This window comes from Hordeum vulgare, chromosome 2H (assembly GCF_904849725.1).
Source record: "Hordeum vulgare subsp. vulgare chromosome 2H, MorexV3_pseudomolecules_assembly, whole genome shotgun sequence".
Lineage (NCBI taxonomy): Eukaryota > Viridiplantae > Streptophyta > Magnoliopsida > Poales > Poaceae > Hordeum > Hordeum vulgare.
In genome coordinates this window covers 620,276,540-620,303,112 of record NC_058519.1, presented here as the reverse complement: position 1 = coordinate 620,303,112, position 26,573 = coordinate 620,276,540, and the positions used below count along the sequence as shown (strand labels likewise).

The following is a 26,573-nucleotide window of genomic DNA, read 5'->3' as shown; positions in this document are numbered from 1 at the left end:
GGGAATTCGACAAGGCTATAAGAGTGTACAATTCCGAGACAGGGAGACGAGCTGCACGCTTGATGGAAACAATCAATGTTCAGAATACGCAAATGGCCTGTTTGGGACCTGAAAAAAGCAAGGGCAATTGTAGAAATCGGGAATCGGGAAGTACTTATCTGTTACGTACCTTGGATTGGTCTATAGTCTGATTTTCGGGATGGTTCCCATTAGCCGCCTGCAGTGCTCTGTTAGCTCCTTGTTGACGCAATCCTCGACATCTAATTCTCGCAGTGAACTCGGGAGGCCGTCCTTGGGCAGCGACCGGAGGGCTGGACAACCGCAGATTACTAATCTCTTGAGGTTGGTCAGCTTGTTTAGCGCTGCAGGGAGGTGTTCCAGCTTATGACAAAACCAAAAGTAGAGTACCTGGAGCGAGGTGAGGCATTGAAAGGCCTCCTCCTGCTCGTTTGTGAAGTGCGCTGTCTCATCGTTCCAACTAAAGTGCAAGTCGCTGAGGGAGGAAGAGAGGAGGCTACAGAGGGCGGGCGCACCGAGGAAGCCCTGGATGTCATCTGTCTCGACCTTCTGCAGTTTGGAGGACCTCCCCCACATGGCATTGGGATCCCACTCCCACCCACCAAAGAAATTGGGGCTTCCAATGACTTCTAAACTGCTGAGGTGGCCCCGAGTAAGGAGAGGCAACAGGCCCTCGCATCTAAAATCCTCTCCGCAACGATATATTTCTAATCGAGTGAGAGAGGTGAGGTTTGAAAGGGTCAGCACGCCCTCCACGGACGAAAGTTCCAGGTCTAGCAGGCAGGACGGGAAAGGGTGGCGAAAAGAGCAATCTTTTAACTCAAGTCTAGTTAGGGCTTTGAGGGCATTCAAAGAATGAACTACCAGATTACCACTGTCGATGGCCAACTCCTGCAGAGAGTTGGAGAGATGTGCAGGGAGGAGCAACAGCCCATCATCATCCACCGTGTTTGCCTCCTCCTTCTCCACCTCTGCTATTTCTTGCTGCTCAACTTTCACTTGTGTTTGTGTATCATCCATTGTAATAACATCTAAAGAGATTGACGATGACACTACTGGTACTGTTGTTTGCTGCAAATCCACCCCCACAGCCAACTGTGTTATGTTTTTACAAGAATTTACTTCCAGTTTGGATAGCTTTGGGAGGTGAGACAAGAACTGTGACAATTCCTTTCCACTAGAATCAGAAGACCAAATTTTAATCTCGTCAACAGGATGCTGCCATTCGACACCACTCTGAACTTCTGATGGCACCACCCCAAGATTTGAAGACCATGCCAACAATGTCTTCAATGAGGTTAGCATTAGAAAATACTTCAACTCCAAAGGTGGGGAGTTATAGATATTCAACTCCTGAAGTTCGGTTAGTTGACTGAATAGTAACAGCTGATCAAAGCTAAGTAGACCATCCTTTCCATGAATGTTCAATGCTACTCCAGAAGATGATTTTGAGTAGACCAAATCGTGTAGTAGTTTTGATCCCACGTCATTTATCTTGACAAAGCACAAAGACTGGGTCCAAGGGATAGGAGGCAGTAGCAAGACTTCAGGGCAATTTTCAATCTTAAGCTCTTGTAGTTTGGGAAACCAATCTGTGTTCCAGTCTTGTTTCAGTGGGTAAACAATGTGACATGAAAATGGCAACTCTGAGAGTTTAGGGCAATCTATGATAATCAGTACTTGCAAATGGGGGAAGAAATGAGTGGGCTGTGGTACCCATTTTTCAAAATTTTCTAAGCCGGTGAGTGTAATCTTCTTTAATAACTTGCAGAGGCTTTCCTCTAGACCAAACTCCTTTATTGTGGAAATATGATTGAGTGTTAGTTCGCGGAGATCCCACATCTTCCCAAAAGAAGGAAAGACATCCCAAGAAACACGAAAGAGATGAAGAGACTTTAGAGCTTCAACATCGAGCTTATCACCCAGCCATGTTGGACAAGAAGGGCCTTTGTTCCCTCTAATGTACAACTCTTGGAGATTTCTATGTGGTTGAAGACTCTCAAGAACCAGACCTTCATCCTCAGGCTTAGCATTAGTTTGCTCACTATCCCAAGATAATGTTAGAACACGCAAGTAGTTTTTGTTTATCAGTTTTGCTTTGGCTGCTTCTTCTTGTGTATGTATTTTCTCAAGGTTGTAGATGCCAAGTTCCCTTAGCTCGACCAAATCCTCAAGTTGCTTTTGTTCAAACCCTTCATTTTCTTTGTTGACTTTAAATGCCTTTAACTCTTGTAAGAGTTTTAATTTTCCCACATTATAAATACAAGAATGAAGCTCATCACGTTGTGTAGGAATATGACATAATTTTGCAAGGTTGGACATGTCTCTGGGCACATCATGATATCCACACCATTCTTCTAGATCCAAAATCTTTAAATGATAAAATCTAGATATTGTGTCTGGTAAGTACATCTTAAGCATGGTCCCTAGACTTAGGTATCGTAGGTGGACAAGTGTTGAAAAGTTATGTAACATAGACTCAACAGGAATACACATTTTGGAGAAGAAAAGAACACGGAGAGCATTTGCTTCCCTAAGAAAATCACCAAAAATACTAGCAATGCTTTCATCCATTTCTCCAAACACCATCAAAGTTTGCAATTTTTCAACGCTGAATCTCGTCTTTAGTTTTCTCAGTTCAGTCTCGATGTTTTCACTAGCCATTGCTTTATCACAATCTACAATATCTATAATTACCGACAAGTGACGCGTGCATGGATGAATTCCTATTGATCTTACATTTGGAAAATTCAAGCTAAGACATTCATGAGACGCGATCTTCAATGCTAAATTATGTAGTAGGTCATGGATAATATAATATGGCTCTCCACTGGTTTCTTCTTTTCTGAAAAAACCATGGGTGACCAAATAATTTAAATTTCTCAGACCTATGTCTTCCTTTGTTCTAGTTTCGCCACTAGAATGTAAAATATCGAGTCCTATCCAGAAGTGAATGAGCTGTTTGCTATGGAACTTGTAATCCTCAGGAAATAATGCAGAATAGGAAAAACATTGTTTGATATCGAAAGGGAGATAGTCGTAACTAAGTTTCAAGGCAGGCATAATGTCATGGTTTCCAGTTTGTGTCTCCCATTCTTTACTTTCAAGGACCATTTTCCAATGATGCAAATCCAGGTGATCTCTCAGTAATCTACCAACAGTTTTTGCCGCAAGAGGCGATCCCTTTAGTTTTTCTATTATCTTATCTCCAGTCTCGAGCAAGTAAGTGTGATCCTCTGTAGAATCCTCATCACCGAAGATATATGCTAGGAACAACTTCCTAAACTCTTGCGGTTCTAACCCTCCCAGTTTTATATAACGACCGGTTGTTTTAACTGTTTCTGCTAGCGCTTGAAACCGAGTTGTGACTAGAATCATGCTACCTTTTGTTTGTGATTTTTTGAATGGCAACAACCACCTTTCCCAATCCTCCTGATCACCACATTTCCACATATCATCCAGTATAAGTAAAAGCCTTTTAGATTTTAGTCTTTGTTCAATCACCTTCCCTACTTCACCCTCCTTTTCCCCTTCAACATTAGGGATTTTTCCTTTAATCTCTTCTAGCAACTTATTCGGGTTGAAATCTAGAGATACACATGTCCAAACCACTACCTCAAAATGGTTTTGCACTTCTTGTGCATTATGTATGTATTGTGTGAGAGTTGTCTTTCCTATGCCTCCCGGGCCAACCAGTGGAAGCACAGTCAGATCCTTCCCACAATATTTACCCTTAGTAATGTCATGGATGATGCTATTCAACATATGGTCTCTCCCATGCAATTTTGGCTCTAGACTTTCGGAGGTTGTGGTGGGACGATTATGGGCAGGGCCTGCAGCAATTCTAAGCCTACAATCCCGCAGGATGGTTGTAACCTCTTGACGCATGGGTCGTAGTTGCTCTACAATTTGTTTCATTCTATTAGAGACATCCACCCTATGAAATCTCAAGATTGTTGTTTCGTTAGCGGGGTTGTTCTGTGGTACCTTGCGTGCGTGGACACCAGAAAGGATTGAGTTGCCAGAATCATCATCATCATGAACTTTTGGAATGGAAGAGCAAGGGAAGAATTTACCAAACTTGCTCATGCGGCTGCTAACCTCCTCACCAGCCGCTGAGGAGGAACTGCCGCGTGCTCTCTCCCTGGCACGAGGTGGAGCGCAGCAAAGAACACGATGTGTTGCATCTTCTTCTACGTGATCACCAGAGGTAGAAGCGGATGTACACGAAAGCAGCTTGCCAACAGCTTTGGCGGTGTGGCGTGCATTCAGGAGGACATTGTGGCCACAACCTCTAGTGTCCTCGTTGGCAGCGTCACAGGTGCCATAGAGCTCGTCATGGATGCGGAAATAATCCAGCTCGTCAAGCACGTCCTCAGCATTATGAGCCAAGTCCTGCATCTTTTGCAGCAGCTCCTCGAGGGCTTGGCGGCCGTCGAGCTGCTTGTCACCGGCATTTTCCAGCGTGGCCTTCACGAGTAGCAGCTCCATTCTGAGAGCCTCCATGTTGGGTCCGAGCTGGTTGCTGCCAGCCCAAGACTGGAGCAAGCCATCGGCAACTGGGGCAAGCGCCTTGCCAACCACCCACTGCGCCGCGTTAAGGGCCAGATCCATCTCTCACGCCCGCACAGGTGGTACCAGTAACGATCTTCACGTATGCTGCATATTCAAGAAGATGAATTCATTTGCAAATGCAGTTAGTCACCATAACCAGACAGTAATATGGATTCATTAATATTTAATATCCACTACCAGAGAAAAAAGTAGAACGGCATACATACACTTGCGCTTCCGCGTGCCGGGTCGCCAACGGTAAGAACTTCGAATGTCTTCACAGCTGAGTTCACGTACTGGCAGAAAGTCGGAGAGGGTTTGGGCAGATGGATGGCAGATGTGTGTGTGTGTGTGGGAGTTGTGCGTAGCAGAAGGGAGGCTATATATAGGCACGAGCATTCATGAGAACAGAAGAGGAGGAAAGTGATATATGAATTAAACTAATCCCAGTGAATAGAGAAACAAGACTCGGCTCTCAATCATGCACCAAGTCTATGTTGGAGTTTGGAACCTATTTTGAATTTAATCTATTCGCTAGGGTTTGGAGTACTAATGTTCATTGAAAATAATTTCATGTATGCTTACCAGGAGAACCGGAGGTCAGGCCACACTGCACTGCAAAGTGTTGTTATCAGAGAGGGTAGATGGCGGATATGCAAGAAGCTTGGGAGGCGATATTTATAGGTGCAAGAAGCTTAAAATTTACAGATGCGAAACAGGGAGAACAAGCAAAGACTTGCATTATTAAATCTCGTGACGGGCACCACTAATACTACACAACATGTATAGTACCCGATGCCGCTGGGTACATCAAACCTGTTTCTAAGATTCACAGAATTACAAAATAATGCCGTCGATCATCAACTGGAATTCGACGGTAATGGGGTAATTAATCCATCATCGATCGGCACCTAGCAGTGAGCTGATAAAATTCTTGTTATGCAAACAGTGAGAGTTATTGATGCTTTGTTGATCCTATGTTTGGTGCAAACACTACAAGGCAAGAAAACAAAGGCAACACGTATTCTGTTTCTCTTTTTGTGGGGTGATGAAGCAAAGCATTTGTGCATATATGCTTGCTCGCCTCCGGTAGCATGCCTTTCTGTAAACAGAGGAAAGGAATTAGTGGGCAAGGGGTAACCATCACAAGGAATCGTGTGGCAGTGCTGATTCTGAAGGTGATGTGAGTCACCTTTTAAGTGCAGCTTCAGCTTTAGAACACCTTGTCTGCTTGCTTCTGATAGGTAGGACAAGAAAGGATTAAGTCCGAGGCTGAAGCGATTCTTTGATTTGGTCACCGGCAAGGGCAAATGAGCTTTACTACTCTGTCAGTTATTCTTTCTTTCTATAAAAGCATGCAACACAGGCAGTCTGAATCTGAAGCTTGCATCGAAACCCTGACGACCTTGACTTTGTGGTTCTTCTCTGCAGCCTTTGTAGTCCGCCGGTTTGCCATGTGTGGGTTGTTGTAACGGTTTTAGCCCGTTTTTCGTTTATCAACCGGACAACCCTCTTCCTTTTTAATGAAAAATAGAGATCCTAGGGGCAGATTTTCGAAGAAAAAAAATGACGAAACAGAGGAATCCTTCCCAAATATTGCAAAATAACTGTAGGTCCGTGCGCCGGCCAGGAAGAGAAGGAGGGCTTACCGAGTGGAGTCGCGTGCGGAGATCACGCAGGAGAATCCAGAGCCCATAGCTTCCGTCGCCGGCCCCCGCCTTGTGTATTTTGTGGACCTCGTCACCGGCGACGACTGGAGGGTTTCTTTTCTTTCCAAGGGAAACGATGACAGGACCAACAAGAGCCCGAATAGCCCTGCAAGGCCCAGACCCGTAAGTCAGGCCCACGGATAATAGCCCAAGATTGGCTACCGAGTCCACATGAGATCTGTTTTTGCCTTAAAAAAAAGAACATGAGATCTCTTTTTTTCTTCTTCTAAAAACAGAGAGACCAGCTCGTGTTTTCATTCGCCTGTGTCGTTCTACTCTTTTTCATTTTTCTCTGTTATTATCTATTGGAATAAACATTTTCAATCCTCTTTCTCCACATGAACAAGCAACCAGTCTGAGCGACATCAAAATCCAACAACACAACAGTCAGCAGGTTGAGATACAATGCTATTCCACTTCTCTCTGTATCTATTAGAAAAAGAGACATCAACTCTTGTTTTCATTCCAAGATTTATTGCCTATGTTCCAAAATTTATTTAATGACCAGTTACAGCTATTACATCTTAACTTTGAAACAATTACGTTATTGCCCAAGAAGACGAAGGTTGTACGCATAGAGCAGTTCAGACCGATATGTTTGCTCAATGTCAACTTCAATAATTTTATAAAGGTTGACACGAATAGGTTAACGAAGATAGCTCATTCAGTAGTCCAACCAACGCAGATGGCGTTTATGCCCGGGAGACACATCTTAGAGGGTGTTGTTGTCCCGCATGAAACGCTGCACGAAATTCATTCAAAGAAACTAGATGGGATTATCTTTAAAGTGGATTTCCAAAAAGCATATGATAAAGTGAAATGACCATTTCTTCAACAGGCCTTACGTATGAAAGGATTCAATGAAAGATGGAGAGATCAGGTTGATACTTTCATTCAGAAAGGCAGTGTGGGGATTAAAGTTAACGATGACATTGGCCATTTCTTTAAAACACACAAAGGATTAAGACAGGATGATTTCATGTCCTCAGTGTTGTTCAACATTGTAGCAAACATGTGGACAATACTCATTAATCGGGCCAAAGAAAAGGGTCAAGTGGGAGGCCTTATTCCGCATCTGGTAGATGGGGGTGTATCATTACTACAATATGCGGATGATACGATAATTTTCATGGAACACGATATGGCTAAAGCGAGGAATATGAAACTACTTTTATGTTTATTTAAACATCTTTCGGGGCTGAAAATTAATTTCAATAAAAGCAAACTCTTGTGCTTTGGGAAGGCAAAAGAGGAGCAAAATGCTTACAGACGGCTATTTGGATGTGAAATGGGATCACTACCGTTTAGTTATCTGGGGATTCCTGTTCATCATAAAAGTCTGACGAATAAGGAATGAAAATGTATTGAAGATAGGTTCGAAATAAAACTAAGTTGCTGGAAGGGCAAGCTTATGTCTTACGGGGGGAGGCTAGTACTAATAAACTCTGTGTTAACAAGTCTGTCCATGTTCCTATTGTCTTTCTTTGAAGTACCAATAGGGGTACGAAAAAGATTAGATTTTTACAGATCTCATTTTTTCTGGAAAAGTGAGGAGGCTAAGAAGAAATACAGGTTGACACGTTGGGATATTATATGTAGATCAATATATCAAGGGGTTTTGGGAATAGAAAATCTGAAAGTAAATAACAAATGCCTACTTAGCAAATGGCTATACGGGATATCCCACAGAGACCGAGGGGATGTGGGTTCAAATATTAAGGAATAAGTACTTACATTCCAAGACACTAGCGCAGGTTACATCTAGACCAAACGACTCACCATTCTGGAAACGGTTAATGAAGATAAAGGTCACTTTTTTCAGAAGGTCAAATTTGTGGTTGGGGATGGTACCTCAACAAGATTTTGGGAAGATACTTGGCTTGGGGACACTCCTTTAGCACTAGAATATTCAATGCTTTATAATATTGCACAATGTAAACAAGACTATGTGTCTACGGTACTACAGTCGGTACCTCTTAATATGCAGTTCAGGCGAGCTTTGCTGGGAGCACGCTGGAACGAATGGTTACATCTGGTTAGCAGACTGATGCACATACAATTATCTGACCAGACAGATAGTGTTCGCTGGACTTTAGCTGCGAATGGTGAATTCTCAGTAAAATCCATGTACACGCATCTCATTAACACCGGACCACTACCCAAATCACTACATATTTGAAATATCAAAGTGCCTCTCACGATTAAATTTTTTATGTGGTTCATACACAAAGGGGTGGTATTAACCAAAGATAACTTAATAAAAAGAAGATGGGAGGGAGACCTAATTGTTGTTGTTGTGATAACAATGAAACAATAAGACACTTATTTCTAGACTGCAATCTTGCAAAACTACTATGGCGCATTGTTCATATAGCCTTTAATGTTTCCCCTCCTTCATACATTACTTCGTTACTTACAACGTGACTCAATGAAGTGGACATTAAAATATCGAAAATTATCAGAATTGGGGTTTGTGCTTTATTTTGGGCTATATGGAATACCAGGAATGATATCATCTTTAATGGCAAGAACTTCAACAACTTTTTACAGATTATCTTCAGAGCGGCGTCTTGGATCCATACGTGGTCGTTACTCAGTCATGCGGACTCCAGGGAGCTTATGGATATTGGATGCAACCGATGGGAGATGGTCGCACGGGCTATCTTCAGCCGGTTTGGATGGCGTGCTAATAATAGACTAGGTGTATAGGCATCGTAGTCTGCTTTTAATGACGCCGGATATGGCAGTTTGCTTTTCATTTTATCTTTCTTTTCATTATTGAGCTTCAAAAACTTGTGGAGCTAAGACATTGTTTTGAACCTATTTTAATAAGATGGCTGCATGCATCAATTGATGCAGAGGCCGGGGCTAAGTTCCTCCTTTTCAAAAAAAAAATCTTGTTTTCATTCGCGTGGGTCGTTCTACTCTTTTCCACTTCTCTTTGTATCTATTGGAAATTTGGAATAGATTTTTTTTAAATTAGAGGACTCATGTCTACTGGAGTAGATTTTTAAAATATCTTCCAGTCCAAACTACTCTGCATGAACAGGCATTCAGTGTGACATCCAACAACACAGCAGTCAACAGGTTGTGATACGATGGTGTTGCAACGAAATAAGAATTGTGGACGATGAAAATAGATGTCCATACTGACAAGAGTGAATCAAAAGATTGGTCCGTTTTAGTACAATTGATTCATAGGCCAGGCACTACAGAAGCTAGTACAAATTAATGAAAGAAACACATGGGAGCATTGCACATTCTTTCTTCACTATACATTATTGCTACAAATGGAGATACAGGGCTATGATTTATCTCAGCCTTCTTCCTCCCTTACGCTTGTTTGGTACTAAGGTTTTTGAGAAGATTGGTGGGGATAATCCTTATAGGGATTGAGCGAAATCCCAACCTTCACCCAATCCCTTCAAATCCTCATTTATCCCCAATCCACTAGCTAGGGGTAGTGTATTGTGTATTGAGAATAATGCACTAGAATTTGAGGATTTGTGGGGAAATGTGAGGATGAAACATGTTAAATACACTAAAACCAAATAGTGTTATGGGATATGTGGGGATTTAGGGGGTTGACTGGGATAATCCCCACTAATTCCCTAAAATACACTAGTACCAGACAAGGCCTTACTGATTCGCCATTCAAGGAAAAAAACAACATCTGCGGACCGCGGTGCATTGCATGGCAGACCAAATTTCTTCACACGACCCGCGCTGCTGAATCAAAGCGCCCATTTACTTCTAAAATTCCTGAAAGCTTAGCATGGAGAGACTGCAAACAAGTGCTCATGTGAAAACTATTATTATAGTTCTCATAGACTTGGGACAGAGGAACATGCCACAAAAACTTATCAAAGTAGCAATCTAGCAATTGAGCACAAGCTTAAATGACAACTTCATTCATTGCCATGAGGGAACCCGAGAGTTCTGAGGACGGGTTTCAGTTTTGTGGGAGTGAACAACATAAAAAACACAGCGATCAAAGTATTCAAAGACTATGTCACTAGGTTGTTTGGCTTCAATGTCAAAAACAGAAGAAACCAAAATCAACCGACAATTTTATTCCCTCGCTAATCTTCCAAGAACATGCCATCATTCCTAAATTACGTTCATGACATAATGGTAGTCCTCATTTGGAAATGGCAGAAGTGTTTCATGTCTGCTTTATATTTGTGGAAAAGCTCATTTGGAGCTTGTAAGGTAAAAAAGAAAGAGCAAATCTTAAATCTAGATTGTAAAGCCAAATGTGCAAGTATCAAGGGATAACGCCCAAGATGCGGTCTTATCCTTATTTTGACGCGAGGGCCTCGACAGGGATATAAACGCATCTCGTCGTTTTGCAAGAATGGATATCGTTACAAGTACATGTACTGAAAAGATTAGTATATGGAATTGGCTTACACTCGCCACAAGCTACATCAAATTCACATTAATACAATAATATTCAGTCATCCTGAAGAAGAGCATGATCCGACTACGGACGAAAACAAACGATAAAAGAACGACGTCCATCTTTGCTATCCCAGGCTGCCGGTCTGGAACCCATCCTAGATCGAAGAAGGAGAAGAAGAACTCCAAATAGAACAATCGACGCGCTCACGTCAAAGTAACTCTTTACCTGTGCCACCAACTGGTGTTGTAGTAATTTGTAAGCCACAGGAGACTCAGCAATCTCATTTCCAAAGGTATCAAGACTAGCAAAGCTTAATGGGTGACGTATGATTAAGTGGTGAGGCTGCAGCAAGTGACTAAGCATTTATTTGAGGTGCCTAACTTACGAGTACAAGAATAAAAGAGGGAGAAGATCTACGCATAGCGGATGTGAACTACTGATGATCAAGTTAATGATCTTGAACACGTACTTATGTCAGACATAACCCCACCGTGTCCTCGATCGGAGAAGGAGCTCAGAAAAGAGACAGTCACGGTTACACACTCAGTTGGCAAGTTTTAATTAAGCTTACTTCAAGTTATCTAGAACCGGATGTTAAACAAAGTTTCCACGTTGCCACATAACCGCGGGCACAACTTTTCGAAAGATTTAACCCTGCAGGGGTGCTCCAACTAGTCCATCACAAATTACCACAAGCCGCTTAGAAAGCCTCGATCACGAAACTCGTTATCTCCTCAGATTCTTTAGTGGAAAACCTCAGCTCTCAGATTACCCAAAGCATCACCGGAATCCCAATGCACAAGATATTTCATCAAAAGTAAAACTAATACAGCAAGGCCGCCCAATGTGTCGACGATCCCGATAGGAGCCGTGTATCTCGTTCTCGGGACACGACGGATGGGTCACACTAGGAGTAAAACCAAACCTCGGGTTGCCCCGCTGTGGCCCCGTAGTGTGCCAGTTTGGACCAACACTCATGCGGAGCACTGGCCCGGGGTTGATTAAATTTCCTCGGGTTAATTACTCCCTATGAGGTTCATTAATTATTAGGAAAATGTAGTATCAAAGTTGGGCCTTGCCAAACCAGTCTTAAACTAAAACGAATTATCAAGGGGGTCCCCATAACAACCCCGATCGTGTTAAGATCGAGCGCTCAATTATGGAACATAACACTCGTAGCCAAAACTACATTTTAGTCCACGAGGTGGTGGCTAGGCCGCCGTCGCCCCTCGTCATGCACGAAAAAGACCAGGAGGCGGACGTGGCGTACCAGAACGCCCTGGCGGTCGTCCTGTGTGCGAGCGAGGAGGAGGTGCGCCTGAAGAAGGAGGAGGAGAAGGAGGCCTACAAGAAGCAGCTATCGGAGGCCATTGCGCTCTCCACTATTGGCGACTGCGTCCTGCCACTGTTGGCATCGCCGCCTCCCTCCGAGTCAGGGTTGCTGGTCCTCATGCCCGAGATGTACGCCTAGGACGGGGTGGTGCCTAGGACGGGGTGGTGCGTGAGTGGGTCAGTGTGCCCCCGTCTGGTTGGGTGCGACGCGGGTGAGGAAGGAGGACGCAGAGGCCCGACAGATCGAGTTGATGTTGCGCGAGTCCGGAGCCGAGGAGGAGGGGCGACGTGCTACCCAGCAAGCGCCGGTGCAACCATCGACGGATGACGTTTCCGCCACGTGGGAGATGACCTTCCCCTGGACTGGCCCGGCGCCGACGCTCGTCGACCTCACCGGCCCCAATGACGACAAGGAGGAGGATGCCTAAGGCAGCACGCTTCCTCACTTTTAGTTTATTTAATTGTACGTTTAATGTAACGTGGACTATCACCGACCTTCCAAACCGGCATTAAATGTTAATTAATATTTCATGTATTTTTAAAATGTTTCTTATGACTTTTTCGTGTCGTCTAAACATGGGTCATTGACCGTGTTAGGAGCAAGTGACGAATCAATTTCAAAAAGAGATCCAGATGTCTATCGGGCCGATTTATAAATGGACAAAATATGGACAAATAGTCGTCCGTTTGGATTGGTGCGTTGGAATTGCTCTTAGGCTTCGTCTGAGACCTGTCCGTGAGCGATGGCTTTGCGGGTACGGTGCACGGTGGTGAAAGTCCTGACAAAGCTTTACCATCGCACGGATTCGTAAAATCTCAGAAATTAAACCACCAAGGACAAATTCTGGCAGAGAGGCATCATGTGAAAAATGAAAAATCTGAAAAGTGAAAAGATTGAGCTGGGTAGCTCAGCTGAGTACTAGTAGAAAGGATTTGACGAGTGGCTACAAATGTAGCGATGGCTCCAACGGATATGATGGAACTTAACAAGTCGCTGTCAGCTAAGAACCCGGTGGCGCAAGCGAAATAGGAAAAGAAAGGCTCAGCTTCAAATATCACACCAAGTCTTCATTCAGTCTTGAGCTGCTCACTGCACTCCTCACGTTCACGTGGCAACTGGCAAGGCGTTGTTTTCCTTCCTGACCTGGACGCAGAAGAGCCACGTGAGCATTCCAGGTCCAACCGGCCGGTGTCGGTGTCGGTGCCGCGGCATCGCTTCAGATCAGTCGTAGTTTAGTGATAGTGGCGGAAGAGCCGCCGCGTAGGCAGAGGAAGCAGAGCAGACGTACATTGCGAAACTGAAAAATGGGTGACTTGGCTCGAATCTATCACCTCGTGGTTAGTGTGAAGAATAAAAGAGAGAAGAAGAGCAAATGATGAATATCGCTCTCTCGTTGATTGAAGATGTAGGTATATATACCCGAATACAAAGGTGGTTACAAGGAGCAGTTGCTAAACTAAAGCAACCGACATAGCAGGGATTATCCCTTAATTAATGTATTTATTAATTAATTCCTAACACTTTCCCTAATCAATGCTTGTCTTTGTAAATGTGCATCATCTTGATAAATATACTCCTTGTATGTTCTTGCCTTTGAGAATGTTCATCATCTTCATCTTGAGAAATCGTTGTATAATCTTTAACGTCTCCTCCAAAAACCCTGTGGGAAAAATATGAGGAGAATAGTATAGATATGTTGCTAAAACTCCTTTAAACCCCGTGAGAAAAATAAGGAGAAAATGATACAACATATAATGATTATTGTCTCGTGATAACTCATTTGAGAAAACCTTTGTAGAAGGAGAAAACTCATTGGTGAGTTTAGAGAATAATTGATATGTCTTGAGTACTTTCTTTAAAAACCCCGATAAGGAAAATAGAAAGTATAACATATGATGTTTGATAACATATTGCCTCATTAAAAACCATTATGATAAACTTTGAGAGAAAACTCATAAAGGAAAAGAGTGCATCTGACATGTCATTGAAAACTCGTTTAAAATCCAGTGGGAAAAATATAAGGAGAAAATGATATGGTATATACAAACACTTGTGTTTATATTGTCTCGGTAAAAACCTTTTATGAGAAACCATTAGGAAAAAAAACTCATCAAGGGAAAAGGCATACAATATATGCAATCTGATGATTGTTAATAGGTTATAGTTTGGGAGATTACTCCTCGTGAACTTTGCAAATATGGAGGATGTCACATACCAATTCCATTGACATGAACATGAGATTGTGTATAATCTCTTGGATTATCATAGTATTTTATTTGCAAATTATTTCCTCACTTTTCTATAATCCGTGAGGATAAGTAATTTCCGAGTAATGTGATTTATGATATTGCTCTTCATATAACCTATAGGTATTGAGTAACACAAGTGAAAGTATCTTGATAAATCAAGTTATGTGATTCTGATGAATCTCAACCACATGATTTTGAATGTGGTAAATCATTCTGCCAAGCCATACATATCTTGCAATGCTTTTAGATAAAGCAATTATGTCAAAATGATAAGTGGGAATAATCATTAAAGTCATATTTACATGACTTCCATATGTAGGCTATTGTAGCAAATTCAGTCATTCACATGGTGTTGTTTGGATCAAATAAAGAGCCAATATCATTACATCGTATCATGGTCATATGTTCTATTTCCTGATGGAAATATCCAAGATTTACTAAAATCTTCAGATATAATATGATATTACTTATATCAATCATATACCTATTGTTGGGGGTTGCACTCCGAATAAAGATAGCAAATATAGTGTCACGCTTGACGTAGTTTGCAAGTATACGAGTCCTTTGACATTAGTGAGATATAGAACTTCAGGTCCTAGTATCACTTCAACATCACCCCTAGGTATGAATGAATTTGTACCTTATCAAAGGTAGTATGACTATACATGTCTTTTGTTATTATGATATATCCACACTGAACTTCTCGTATATGTTTTGGATATATGTAGACTAATACGTATTCTTGATAGAATGCCCAGGTTGTAAACTTAAGCTAAATTTGGTTAAATCTAAATTTTCCGTCTTGAGATGATTTTATGTATGTTTAGGTCTTGTAGATACATAGATGATGAAATCATCGATATACAATGAGGCGATATAAGGAATTCAAATTTGGGATTCCTTTGTTAACACATAAACAATCATCATTCTTTGAGTAATCCTTCGGAAGAAGAAAAACATTTAGTCTGTAGTACCATATTATTTTTGACTATTTTGAGCCATAGAGTGACTTCTGAAATTTTACACAAATATGTTGCGATTTATTTTGGATTTGGAATTGTAAGCCCTTCAGGGACTTCGTTATAAATTTCCAAAATGAGTAACTCATATGAGTATGTAGTTACTGCATCCATTAACTGCATGGATAATATTATTTGTACTGCTAATGATATTTATTATCGAAACTTAATTCCACTCATACCAAGAGTGTATGTTACATCATAATTTTATGTTGGGTCTCTGCGTGAACCCTTTTGCTATAAGCCTCGCTTTCTCACCACCTCATTGACTTTGTCTATGAATGAGAAGTTTTTAGTATTCCATATGGAAGATACTTATGAGGAGTAGATATTACTGTGGTAAATACCACTCGTTTGTAGAGCGAGTGCTATTCTTCAGTACTTGCTTCCTTTTATGTGAACCAATATGATCACAAGAGGCACTCTATCATGGATTTTGGTTCAGGGCCCAAAAGGTTTTAGCAATTTTTGAGAAGAAATATATGTCGATAAATGTAGACTTATGTTATATGATTCGCGAGGAATCAATGAAATTTGTGGAAATGTATTTATTCCTTTTAACTCCTTGTGATTTCCTACAACAATGGAGTCAAGGTGTTTCGATGTCCTCACACCAAAACATTTGTGCACATTTATGTCAGGCTTTGGATGATGAGCATCGAGTGAGGTGTCTTTCAACTTGATGTTGAATTACATTTACTGGTTGAGGATTTGATTTCCTCTGTTTCCGCGGAAGCATATGCGAGATTATATCTCATGTGGTTAGATTTCTCCCCCTATTGCTCTCATTTGGGGAGAAGAGTGGTTTATCAGGTACCTCCACTCTTTCTGACACTATATTGTAGGAATATAAATTTGAGTGACACCTTTGTCATCAGTAAATGCATGTGGCAGATTTGCAATGTGTTGCAAATATGTGATTCTAAACTTCTTATTCAGATTCTTTGAGTATGTGGATATAAGGATTGAATATGAACAATATTTCTAATTTATTTTTGGCATTCTTTGTGGTACTTATCTCCCCTAATGCCAGAAATGTCCTTATTGCTGAAGCAATCAGCATACGGGCTATGAATAATTTTGATTGACGGATAAATTGTTATTCCTCACATAGATCCCTAATTATTATTAGTTTTTGTGAGGGCCCATTGATGTATGTTGGAGTGGTGATATCGGTATGTAACCGAATTATCGCAGATAGGAAATACTTTGTTGATTTCCACATAATTACTACAAAGGGTATGATTTATATCATATACTTACGGCGTGTAATGTCGTATTTATCTAGCAAGAGGCTAGTAAATTACAAATCTATAAGTTTGGTCATATTACTAATTTCACTACCCTTGATAAGATATTGAACTAAACCATTCTGTGTATGTACATTAAGTATTATATATAATCAGATATTTCTTGTGAAATGAGCTCAACGAAGTTGTCCATTCAAATGGGTATATCCGTTGTCCAGGATAATTTGCTCTTACTTTGATAAGTTGAGCGATTAATTTGGTAAGGTCATTCATGGTTCTGTGTGACAAGAGACACACTTGAAATCATTTTATAAATGTTCCCATGAGTGCCATGAAGTATCTATATAGGACAACATAATGGTTGAGTAATCCACATATCTTCTGAATGTGTTCAAGGAAGAATGAGTGGCTCGTTTGGAATTGTAAGGTGAAAGAGCCTTAAAACTTATTTTCCCTATGGCACATGTAGTGCATATAAAATCTGATGATTTGGGAAATATTGTAACTTAAAAAGTTGTGACCAATAGAATTGCCAATATTTTTTCTAATCAACCACAAACCAGGATTGTAAGGCTTAAAGCCAAATATTCTGTAAGATTTAGAAAATTATTTTGTACGCAACAAAACTGAGTATGATATGATTCATGCATTCAAAACTTTTATCAAATATAATGTCCAAGAAATAGGATATTGGATATTGCACTACATGTAGTAGTATAAGTACAGGCAAACAATATTTTGGGAATAATCAGGATATTACATGAGGTCTCCCATATTACTGAAAAATGAATTACGCAAACTTGAGAGTTGTCTTTGTGATCATTAAAAATGATCAATTCCTAATTAAAAGGTAGTTCTGTCATTGGTTGTCTTTAGCCTCCACTTTACTTTGAATTCCTCATGGTTTTATTTTGTGATCAGTGACTTGCTTAGTATTCTCACTACTAGCAAATATATGAAATAATGGTATAGCACCCGTTGGGTGAATATGATGATTTTGAGAAATTCCATGTTCCTTCATCATGGAAAATGGTAGCACCATCATTAGAGGATGTAAAGTGTATTAATGGATTTTCAATCGGATATGCATATGAAGATTTTGATCATGAGATCTCAACTTGAAATTGATTAAGGTGACATAATTGTGAGTCACGATAAGACTTGATGTCTTTGAAAAAACTAATGGGAGATCATTCGCGATGTGCTCATGGTAGCATGTTTCTCTTAAGCGAATATTCAAGGTGAATATGTATTCATTCATTGTGTACTTAGTTCGAGAACCAAGTGAAGTTGGTGACATATAAAATGCATATGTGCATCAATAGAATAGCCATGTGTTACATGAAATGATCATGCATTATTTAATTTACTTCTTGGAGTAAAATAAACTATATGGATGAAATGATCTTGTTGACCAAAATCCGCCAAGGTGATGCTTGGTGAACATGGGGTGTAAACCTTCAATATAGTGCATGCGATGAAATCATTGCTAATGTTTTGGACTTCATTCTTGAGGAAGTGTGAGATTTTATTTCACTCCAAAATGTATAGACTTTGCATGTTTAACATTGGTTAGTAACTATGAAAGTATAACCACATTTTGATGTGGACCTTCCGGAAGTGTTGATACACTCAATCGTTGCCATAAATTATGGTACCCGTCTTGATGGACGAACGTCGCTGTAATTAGAAATAATGACATCGGCTTCAGTGCCATGCATTTTACCAATGTAATAAAAGGTAATCGTTGGAGTATGCAAATATTTGCATAATTTCTGAAGACCTATTCAAGAAAATTGAGGCTTGAATAATTCATATTGGCACAAAAATACTATTTCAGCCTGTAGTGACTATGCATGAATGATATTTTACTATGAGCGTAATATATTTTAGTGAACAACAACAATAAATGCTTCAGAGGAGCAAATTTTAGTACGGCTGATGCCTTATAGCCATATGTGTAGACCTCAATTTATATAGGATGACACTTTGAAGATAATCACCAATATGGTATAGATCTCTTAGTAATAGAAAACATAGTCTAACTTTTGTCAGTAGATGTTTATAATTCTATTACCTTATGTTATGCTAAATCTGTAAAATTACTTTAAAGGTAATCATCTGTCAATGTGACATGATGTAGACCTTGCAGTAATAGTGGATAGTCTGCAAATTATGCAGTAGATCGCACAATTACCTTGTGATTCGCAAAAAGTTGAGGTAGTCACATCAATTCACATATTCGGGAGAGCACTCGAAGATAGTCATTTTGCCAAAAGAAGGAGGCAAATGTAGATCTTTCATCGATGAGGATAATCTGCAAAGTGCAGTAGATGCCTCATCTACCTTGTGATCCCAAAATTTGAATTGTAAAAAAATGTTGTATTTGAGAATTACATATTCTAAAAAAAATGCTGAGGCAATCATATAGAATATGTACACATAGTTCGAGATTTTATTTTAGACGATACATAGTCTAAATATTCAAACGTATAATACAATATTGAATGAATATGATAAAAATAGGTTCTTAATACAATAAGAAATCACAATGAAATAAAAGGAACATGCTGCTGTGCAATATGGTAATACTATGGTTATCTTTTGTTGAAAACACCACAACGCGCATCCACTTTATTGGAATTCTTGGCTGCAGGCCTGTTTGGGTGAGGAACGTTATGACTTGGGCTGGCCCATGCATCCACAAAGGAAAGGATAAGGAGCGCACGGACGAGGGTTTCCCCACGTCGTTACACCCGTTCCCCACTCTCAGATCGATCTGGTGCACAACACCTCACCACGCCGGCCCTCCCCTACCCCATGCCGTCGTCTTAAGGGAGGTGGCGTGATCCCCTTGTCACCGCACCGCCCCCGCCGTTGTTGCTCGACCCGGGGGCGTCGGTGAGGGTGAGGGCCACCGGCGACCACGCGCCCCGGACGGCTGCGCGGATCTGCGCCATGGCCGCGGCGAACTACTGCAGGATGCGGCGCACCACCGGTGGAGGCGTCGGGAGGAGGGGTGGCGTTGGAGGCGGTAGTGATGTCGCCGGTGATGGAGGAGGCGACGGCGTCGACGACGAGCCCTGGCCCTTCGTCTCCTCTTCTTCCACCTTGGTGGCGTTGTTCAGATCGGGAGCGGCGGTGTAACCGCCAGTTTTCACTGCTGCCGGCGTCGGGGACAGGAGGTCCGGGACAGTGTAAGGATGGATTCGTTGCTCCGATCGCTGGTTGTTGGCCGTTCGTCATCGGGAGCCGCGATGGGAGCGCGTCTGCAGCGGGTTCTGCCGATCGGTCAAGACCAAGTGGTGCCACGTCGTTGGGCGCAACACGCCATGGAGTGCTGCGCCGGGAGGAGCAGTGTCGGGACAAAGGTCGCCGCGTTGCATCCCCGTCTCCGTCGTGCACCATAGTCTCGCCGACGGCGAGCATGGCCTCATCGCTGCTTCTCTCTTGTCATGTGGCCTAACGCTCTTGCAGAGGCGTGCTGATAACATGTGAAGAATAAAAGAGAGAAGAAGAGCAAATGATGAAAATCGCTCTCTCGTTGATTGAAGATGTGGGTATATATACCCGAGTACAAAGGCGGTTACAAGGAGCAGTTGCTAAACTAAAGCAACCGACATAGCAGGGATTATCCCTTAATTAATGTATTTATTAATTAATTCCTAACAGTTAGTAGAGTTTGATCGTTCAATATGTTTCCCCGTTACTGTATATTAATGGACGCAAGTCAATGAGTACTCCCTGATGAACCACTCCAAGGATGTTACTTCTTCAGCAAGGGCCTGTGTTCTGCTGACTTTGCGAAAGATGATGAAGCGTCTCAACCCTTCAGAGGAGAGCCTGCGGGTTTATATTGATAGAACGAGAGAACCGAGGATTACAATGTTCGATTTGAGTAGAAACAGAAGAAGGGATATAATCTCGAACTACTTTAAACTATAACAAACTCTATCTATACCTCTAGCTATCCTTGGCACACGAGCCATGCTAAACCGAGAGAGGAGGAGGAGATCAACCATGACTGCTGTCACATTATGTTATGTCCAATACCCTCCCTTAATTACAATTGCGCTCCAAGTTGAGATTACGTTTGAACTCTTCAAAGCCTCTAGCTAACAATGCTTTTGTAAACCCATCTGCAAGCTGATCCTTGGAGGGGATAAATCTGATTTCTAACTGCTTGTTTGCAACTCGTTCTCTCACAAAGTGAAAGTCTATTTCAATATGCTTAGTCCTGGCATGAAACATGGGGTTAGCAGACAAGTATGTAGCGCCTAGATTATCACACCAGAGACAAGGAGGCAAAGTTTGTTGAATTCCAAGTTCCTTCAACATATACATCAACCAAATCACCTCAGCTGTTGCATTTGCTAATGCTTTATATTCTGATTCTGTACTTGACCTTAAGACAGTTGCTTGTTTCTTGGCACACCATGAAATTAAGTTTGGCCCATAGAAAATTGCAAACCCATCAGTGGATCTTCTATCATCAAGACAACCGACCAATCCACATCGGAAAAGGCACTAATACGAGTAGATGAAGATTTTCTAAAAGCTAAACCAAGACTGGTTGTATTCTTCACATACCTGAGAATGCGCTTTGCTGCTGTCCAATGTGCAGTGGTGGGTGCATGCAAAAACCGGCAAACTTTGTTTACTGCAAATGATATCTCAGGCCAAGTCAGAGTCAAATACTGAAGAGCACCAACAAAACTCCAATAACTGGTATTATCTTCCTGATTCAAGAGTTCTCCTGGAGTCAGAGTCAATGACACCGAGCTGGACAAAGGTGTAGGTGACGGCTTGTAATCCTTCATGCCAACTCTATTTAACAAATCATTTGCATATTTTTCTTGGGAGAGATTAATACCATCCTTTATTTTCTTTACCTCAATTCATAAGAAGAAATGCAACTCCCCTAGATCCTTTAGAGCAAATTTTGAACTTAAATCCTTAAGCAAACCAGCAATTGCATCATTAGAGGAACTAGTTACAATGATAGCATCAACATATATGAGAATAAATATGGATGTCTTGAACTTGTTATAAATAAACAAGGATGTGTCAGATTTTGATGGCACAAACCCAAGCTGCTGCATCTTTGCACTAAGGAGAGAGTACCATGTTCTGGGAGCCTGTTTCAGTCCATACAAGGCTTTATCAAGCTTACAGACATGAAATGGTGAATTCTTATCCTCAAACCCAGAAGGTTGTTTCATATACACTTCCTCTTTCAGAACACCATGAAGAAACACATTATTCACATCTAGCTGGCGAAGACTCAATCCCTTGGAAACGACAATGGATAAAACTAGACCAATAGAAGCAGCTTTAACAACATGGCTTATCAGTTCTATTCAACCCCAGCACCAGCTCACTTAACAGGCACTTGTTGATATATCTATCATATCAATCCTATTAAACCTTGTTGATGTCTAGGACTTTGTTCATGTTAAGAATGTGATGAAATTTTAAAAAAATATTTCAAACTTCCGGTCATATTACGTATCATATTTTGAACATTTTTACTAAAAAAAAAATTCAAAACCAATTTTTTTCTATTACTAGTGGCGCACCTAGCAAATGGTGCGCCATTACTAAGTTTGAATTTTTTTTCCATTTTCCCCCTCTAGATCTTAAAAGCCCCGTATCTTTTATTCTGTTAGGTTTTTGGGGATTCTAAAAATCTTCAACGGGTCCCCCCTGTTGAATTCAGGTGTAACTTTTCAAGTAGATGATTTTTCATATAAAAAATATTTCAAACTTCCCAGTCATATTACGTATCATATTTTGAACATTTTTTCAAAAAAAAAAATCGAAACCAATTTTTTTATCTGTTACTAGTGGCGCACCTAGCAAATGGTGCGTCATTACTAAGTTTGAAATTTTTCCATTTTTCCCTCTAAATCTTAAAAGCCCCGTATCTTTTATTCTATTAGGTTTTTGGGGATTCTAAAAATCTTCAACGGGGTTAAACCGAGAGAGGAGGAGGAGATCAACCGTGACTGCTGTCACATTATGTTATTTTCAATAGACTCCAGCTCATGGCTGTGCATACAACAAAACCCTGTGTATCTTGTCGAATCTTGTGTCGTAAACAGAAATCGCGGTTTTTTCCTAAGGAAAGAAAAACAACATGCTAACGAGTGATTGGTTCAGGTTGCCAATTGGTTATCAAAAGGCAACCAGGAAGCTTCTGCAGTGAACCATTACCGTGTCTTTATTTATTTATATCCGGTTGCACATGCAACTAAAATTGATACCCAAGCATAGGTTCAGATATGAAGATACTATTGCAAAGAATTGCATTTCATTTCCCTTAATTTACATGTCCACACCGAGAAAACAAATGAAATTTTTTGACCTGTTTTCATACCACTCATTGAAACCTGCTACAGGTTGAAGCTACAAGGAAAAATAGTACTAGGTGTGAAAAAACCATTCTCTCTTCCTTATAGCATTATCAGGGACGAAGTGGCTACAAACAGAAACAAAAGTTACGGTTCATCTCAGGCTTCTCCCTTTCTGATTCTTCACTCGAGAAAAAGTCTCTCAGATTGTGCCCAGATGATTTAGGCTCCTGATTCAACCTACCCATGTGCTTGTGAAATACCTGAAAGCTTAGCATAGCTAGATTGCAAACAAGTGCTCATGTGCAAACAGTTACTATAATCCTCATTAGCTTCGGACAGAGACACTTCCCACAAACTTGTCAAAGTAGCAAGCTAACGATTGAGCACACACTTAAATAACTACTCTAATCCATTGCCAGTAGGGAATGGATTTCATTTTTTGAGAGTAACCAGCATCAACGATATAGCTATAACAGTTACTGAACACTAATCACTTGGTTGTTTGACTTCAATGTCAAGAACAAATGGAAACAGGAGTAGCCAACAATTTTATTCCTTTGTGAACCTTTCAAGAGCAGGTATCTAGTGAGATTACCTCATCATGATCCGAAATTACTCTCATCACATAATTGTAATCCTAACTAGCCAGTGCCAAAAGTGTTTTCCTATCTACAATATATTTGTGGAAGCTTATCTGGATCTTGGTAGGGGAATTAAAAGAATGAGCAAATCTGAAATCTAGATTGTAAAGCTAAATAAGAGTTCAACTCCAGTACAGAGAAGTCTTCACATTCCAGTCATTGGGGAAAGGTAGTGTCCAGGGGATGTGGGAGGGATGGACTCACGCCAAAGAAATGATTGAGATGCCTATGCAATGCAAGGTGGTCTCAGGATGCGACTCATACTCCAGCTGTCAATATTGCATAGGTATATAGTAGTTTGATTAGCCATTTTGCATTCTGTACATGAATATGGAAGGACTGCTGACTATTTCTTCCTGCTTGTGGATGAACCTTTAATCTTTTGAATGACCTCCCTCACTCTTTTTCTTTATTACTTTTTTGACTTTTGTGAGAGAGGCATAAATATTAACGAATATAGCTCTTCATAATGATGAAATTTGCAGGGTCAATGACAACAAAGCGCTTTTGAGTCTTCTTTTAACTTGATGATTGTGCATTTGTGCTTATGGAATAACCAACTACTGTGGGATAGTGAGAGATGTGATTATAGGTAGGTGGTTAGGTAGGTATGGTGTGAACACATGGAAGAAATGGTTTATTTTCTGGGATCTGTATATGTACACCAGCAGAGTTTCCTGATGAAGGAATGCAATGACGAGTGTTGAAGAGGCTAGACAACAAAAGTTACGCAAATGGAATGACTGGATTTCAAAGACTTCAGACTAGAGGAACATCAAACTTAACAATACGCACTAGAAATTCAGATTGCAATAATCAAAGACTTACGAAATATGCTGTTTTTGGCAATGGTGGGACAGAACAAAATACTCGGGATGAAGAAGAGAATAAAATCACCTTCACCATACTAAATTCAGGAGGTTCTAGGAATAAAAATTAGCAAGCTCAAGTCTTTTTTTGCTCAATCAATGTTCATCAATCATCTAGTAACAAGTGTTCTCTACCTTTACCACTATATGTATCAGCTGAAAACTCTCTTGTGTAACTTAATTCAGCATGACAATGCATTCAGAGATTATGAGTGTGCTCAAAAGCTAGACTGCCAACTTATCAAGAAAGCAGGAAGTTCTCTAACATAGGTCTCATGTGGCAATAAGAGTTCGAAAATTGCACACTGAATTCAATCTACATAGCTAAACCCATCACGAATTTCAGCAGGGGTTTACTGACCTTTCCACAAATCTGCTACTGCTGCATTGTTCAATTCCAAAGTTGTCCACGGACCACGTCTATTCAGCAACCAAGAAGCTTAGTTCAGCCTAAAAAGTTCGGAACGTAAGACAAATACACGAGTCCTTTTATACTTCTGTAAGAGTGTGAATAGACAAGGCATACCATTTAGTGAAAGCCCGAGATCTCAATCTGCTCGACGCAAGCACTGACATGGTAAGAAAGGTATTCTTGTAAAAAGTTCCTGTAATTAACAAAATTTCATTTAGCACCAAAGCTTATGAAAAATGCAGGTACACCTCCTATCCTATCAATATAGCATCGAACTGAAGAAACTGCACACCTTAGTTTCAATAGCAAATCAGCAAAATATCAGTTATTCCCACATTATGATCCTCACAGCTTAACAAGTACACCAGCAAGTTTTGGTGAATGATGACCAATATCTCGAAACCAACCAGAACAAGCATAAGAATATCTGCACAACAAATAAAATTTTGAATTCATTATAAAATCGTTCATGAAGGAAGAGAAGGAAATTCTGAATGGCATCAGCTGAGGATCAAGTTGATTTTTTTTTTTATATTTCTCGGTTCAAAAAAAAAACATCTAGGTATCCGTAATATCGTTGAAGGAGTTGAGCATGTACTTACCAGATTTATGTATGATGTGCAGTAAGAAGATGCCACAAAAGATCCCCATGTGTGAACTTTGCATAAACAGGGAGGACTCGACAAGGCTAAAAAATGTACAACTCCCCAAAAGTCGCAAGAGAACCTGTAAAGTAGATAGAAAAACAGTGTTAAGATTTTGCAGTAATGAGGTAAGCAGATCCAAAATATGACTTCATATGCGAGAGCATGAAAAAGCAAGGTAATGTTGGGTATTTGGATGAGCAGACAGGGAAGTTTTTTTTTTACCTTGGATAGGTCTAGTGCTCTAGTATGATTTTCAGGATAGTCCTGATGAACTGTTGTCCTAGCTCCTCAATGATGCAACATGGTGCTTAGTTCTCGCAAATCAATGCCGAAACAAACACTGAGAGCATTGCTGCTGTACAACCTATCAATGTTCCATGGTAACATTGTTTTCACCATTCAAATGGCCCTTTTTCAAAATTGCACTGCTCTGAAACTGCTGCTCTCTGGAAAACCCATGCAGATCCAGTGCTCCTCTGAATTAAGACTGAAGAGATTGTACAAATTTCATGTTCAACCTTGCGTGACTGTCCGTCGACTTGATGAAGAAATGGGACTTCCTCTTCTCCCTTCACTTGTTTCCTTGACAAACACAAGGATTGAAGGATACCTGCAGCAAAAAAACAATGGTGAATCTGAGGGGAAAAAGAACTAGTCATGTGCTATGCCAAACAGAAACAAGGTAGGTTTTGTGAATGATTAAAATTTCTCATGATCTCTGGAGAGATACAAATAGATACACTATCCTTAGATAAGGTTAACAAGGTTAATTTTGCACAAACAAAAGAAAAAAAATCTCACTTTTGTGTATTTAACTATTTATTCTGCTAGGAACAGACTCTCGTATTTGGTGTACTGACGAATTTACATAAGCATAATGGTAATAATTTTCCAGTTGAATAGACAAGCCCTCCAATTGCTAATCACATACTCGTATATTAATAAAAATCATGCGCTCAAGATAACTGGGGGCAATTTTTATCAGACAGATAACTATAGATACTTTTCAGACAATTTGCATCTACTTACCAGATGTATTGACATAAAAAATTACCACAGGATCTCACATACGCCAACTGTCCATAGATGCGGATATATAATTCCACAAGGC

General features: G+C 40.6%; 1 protein-coding gene and 1 long non-coding RNA gene across 2 annotated transcripts; both read right to left on the bottom strand.

Annotated features, from left to right (window-relative positions):
* Positions 1 to 180: 180 nt before the first annotated feature.
* Positions 181 to 4,669, bottom strand: LOC123427920 (putative disease resistance protein RGA4). The gene has a single exon (XM_045112057.1). It carries the CDS (start codon positions 4,630 to 4,632, stop codon positions 181 to 183), a length of 4,452 nt encoding a protein of 1,483 aa, XP_044967992.1. The 5' UTR covers positions 4,633 to 4,669.
* Positions 4,670 to 24,929: 20,260 nt separating this feature from the next.
* Positions 24,930 to 25,516, bottom strand: LOC123427919. The gene is made up of 3 exons (XR_006622456.1): positions 25,418 to 25,516; positions 25,108 to 25,242; positions 24,930 to 25,008 (listed from the first exon to the last, which is right to left on the bottom strand). It is a non-coding gene; the product is annotated as an uncharacterized LOC123427919 (long non-coding RNA).
* Between the last annotated feature and the right edge of the window lie 1,057 nt (positions 25,517 to 26,573).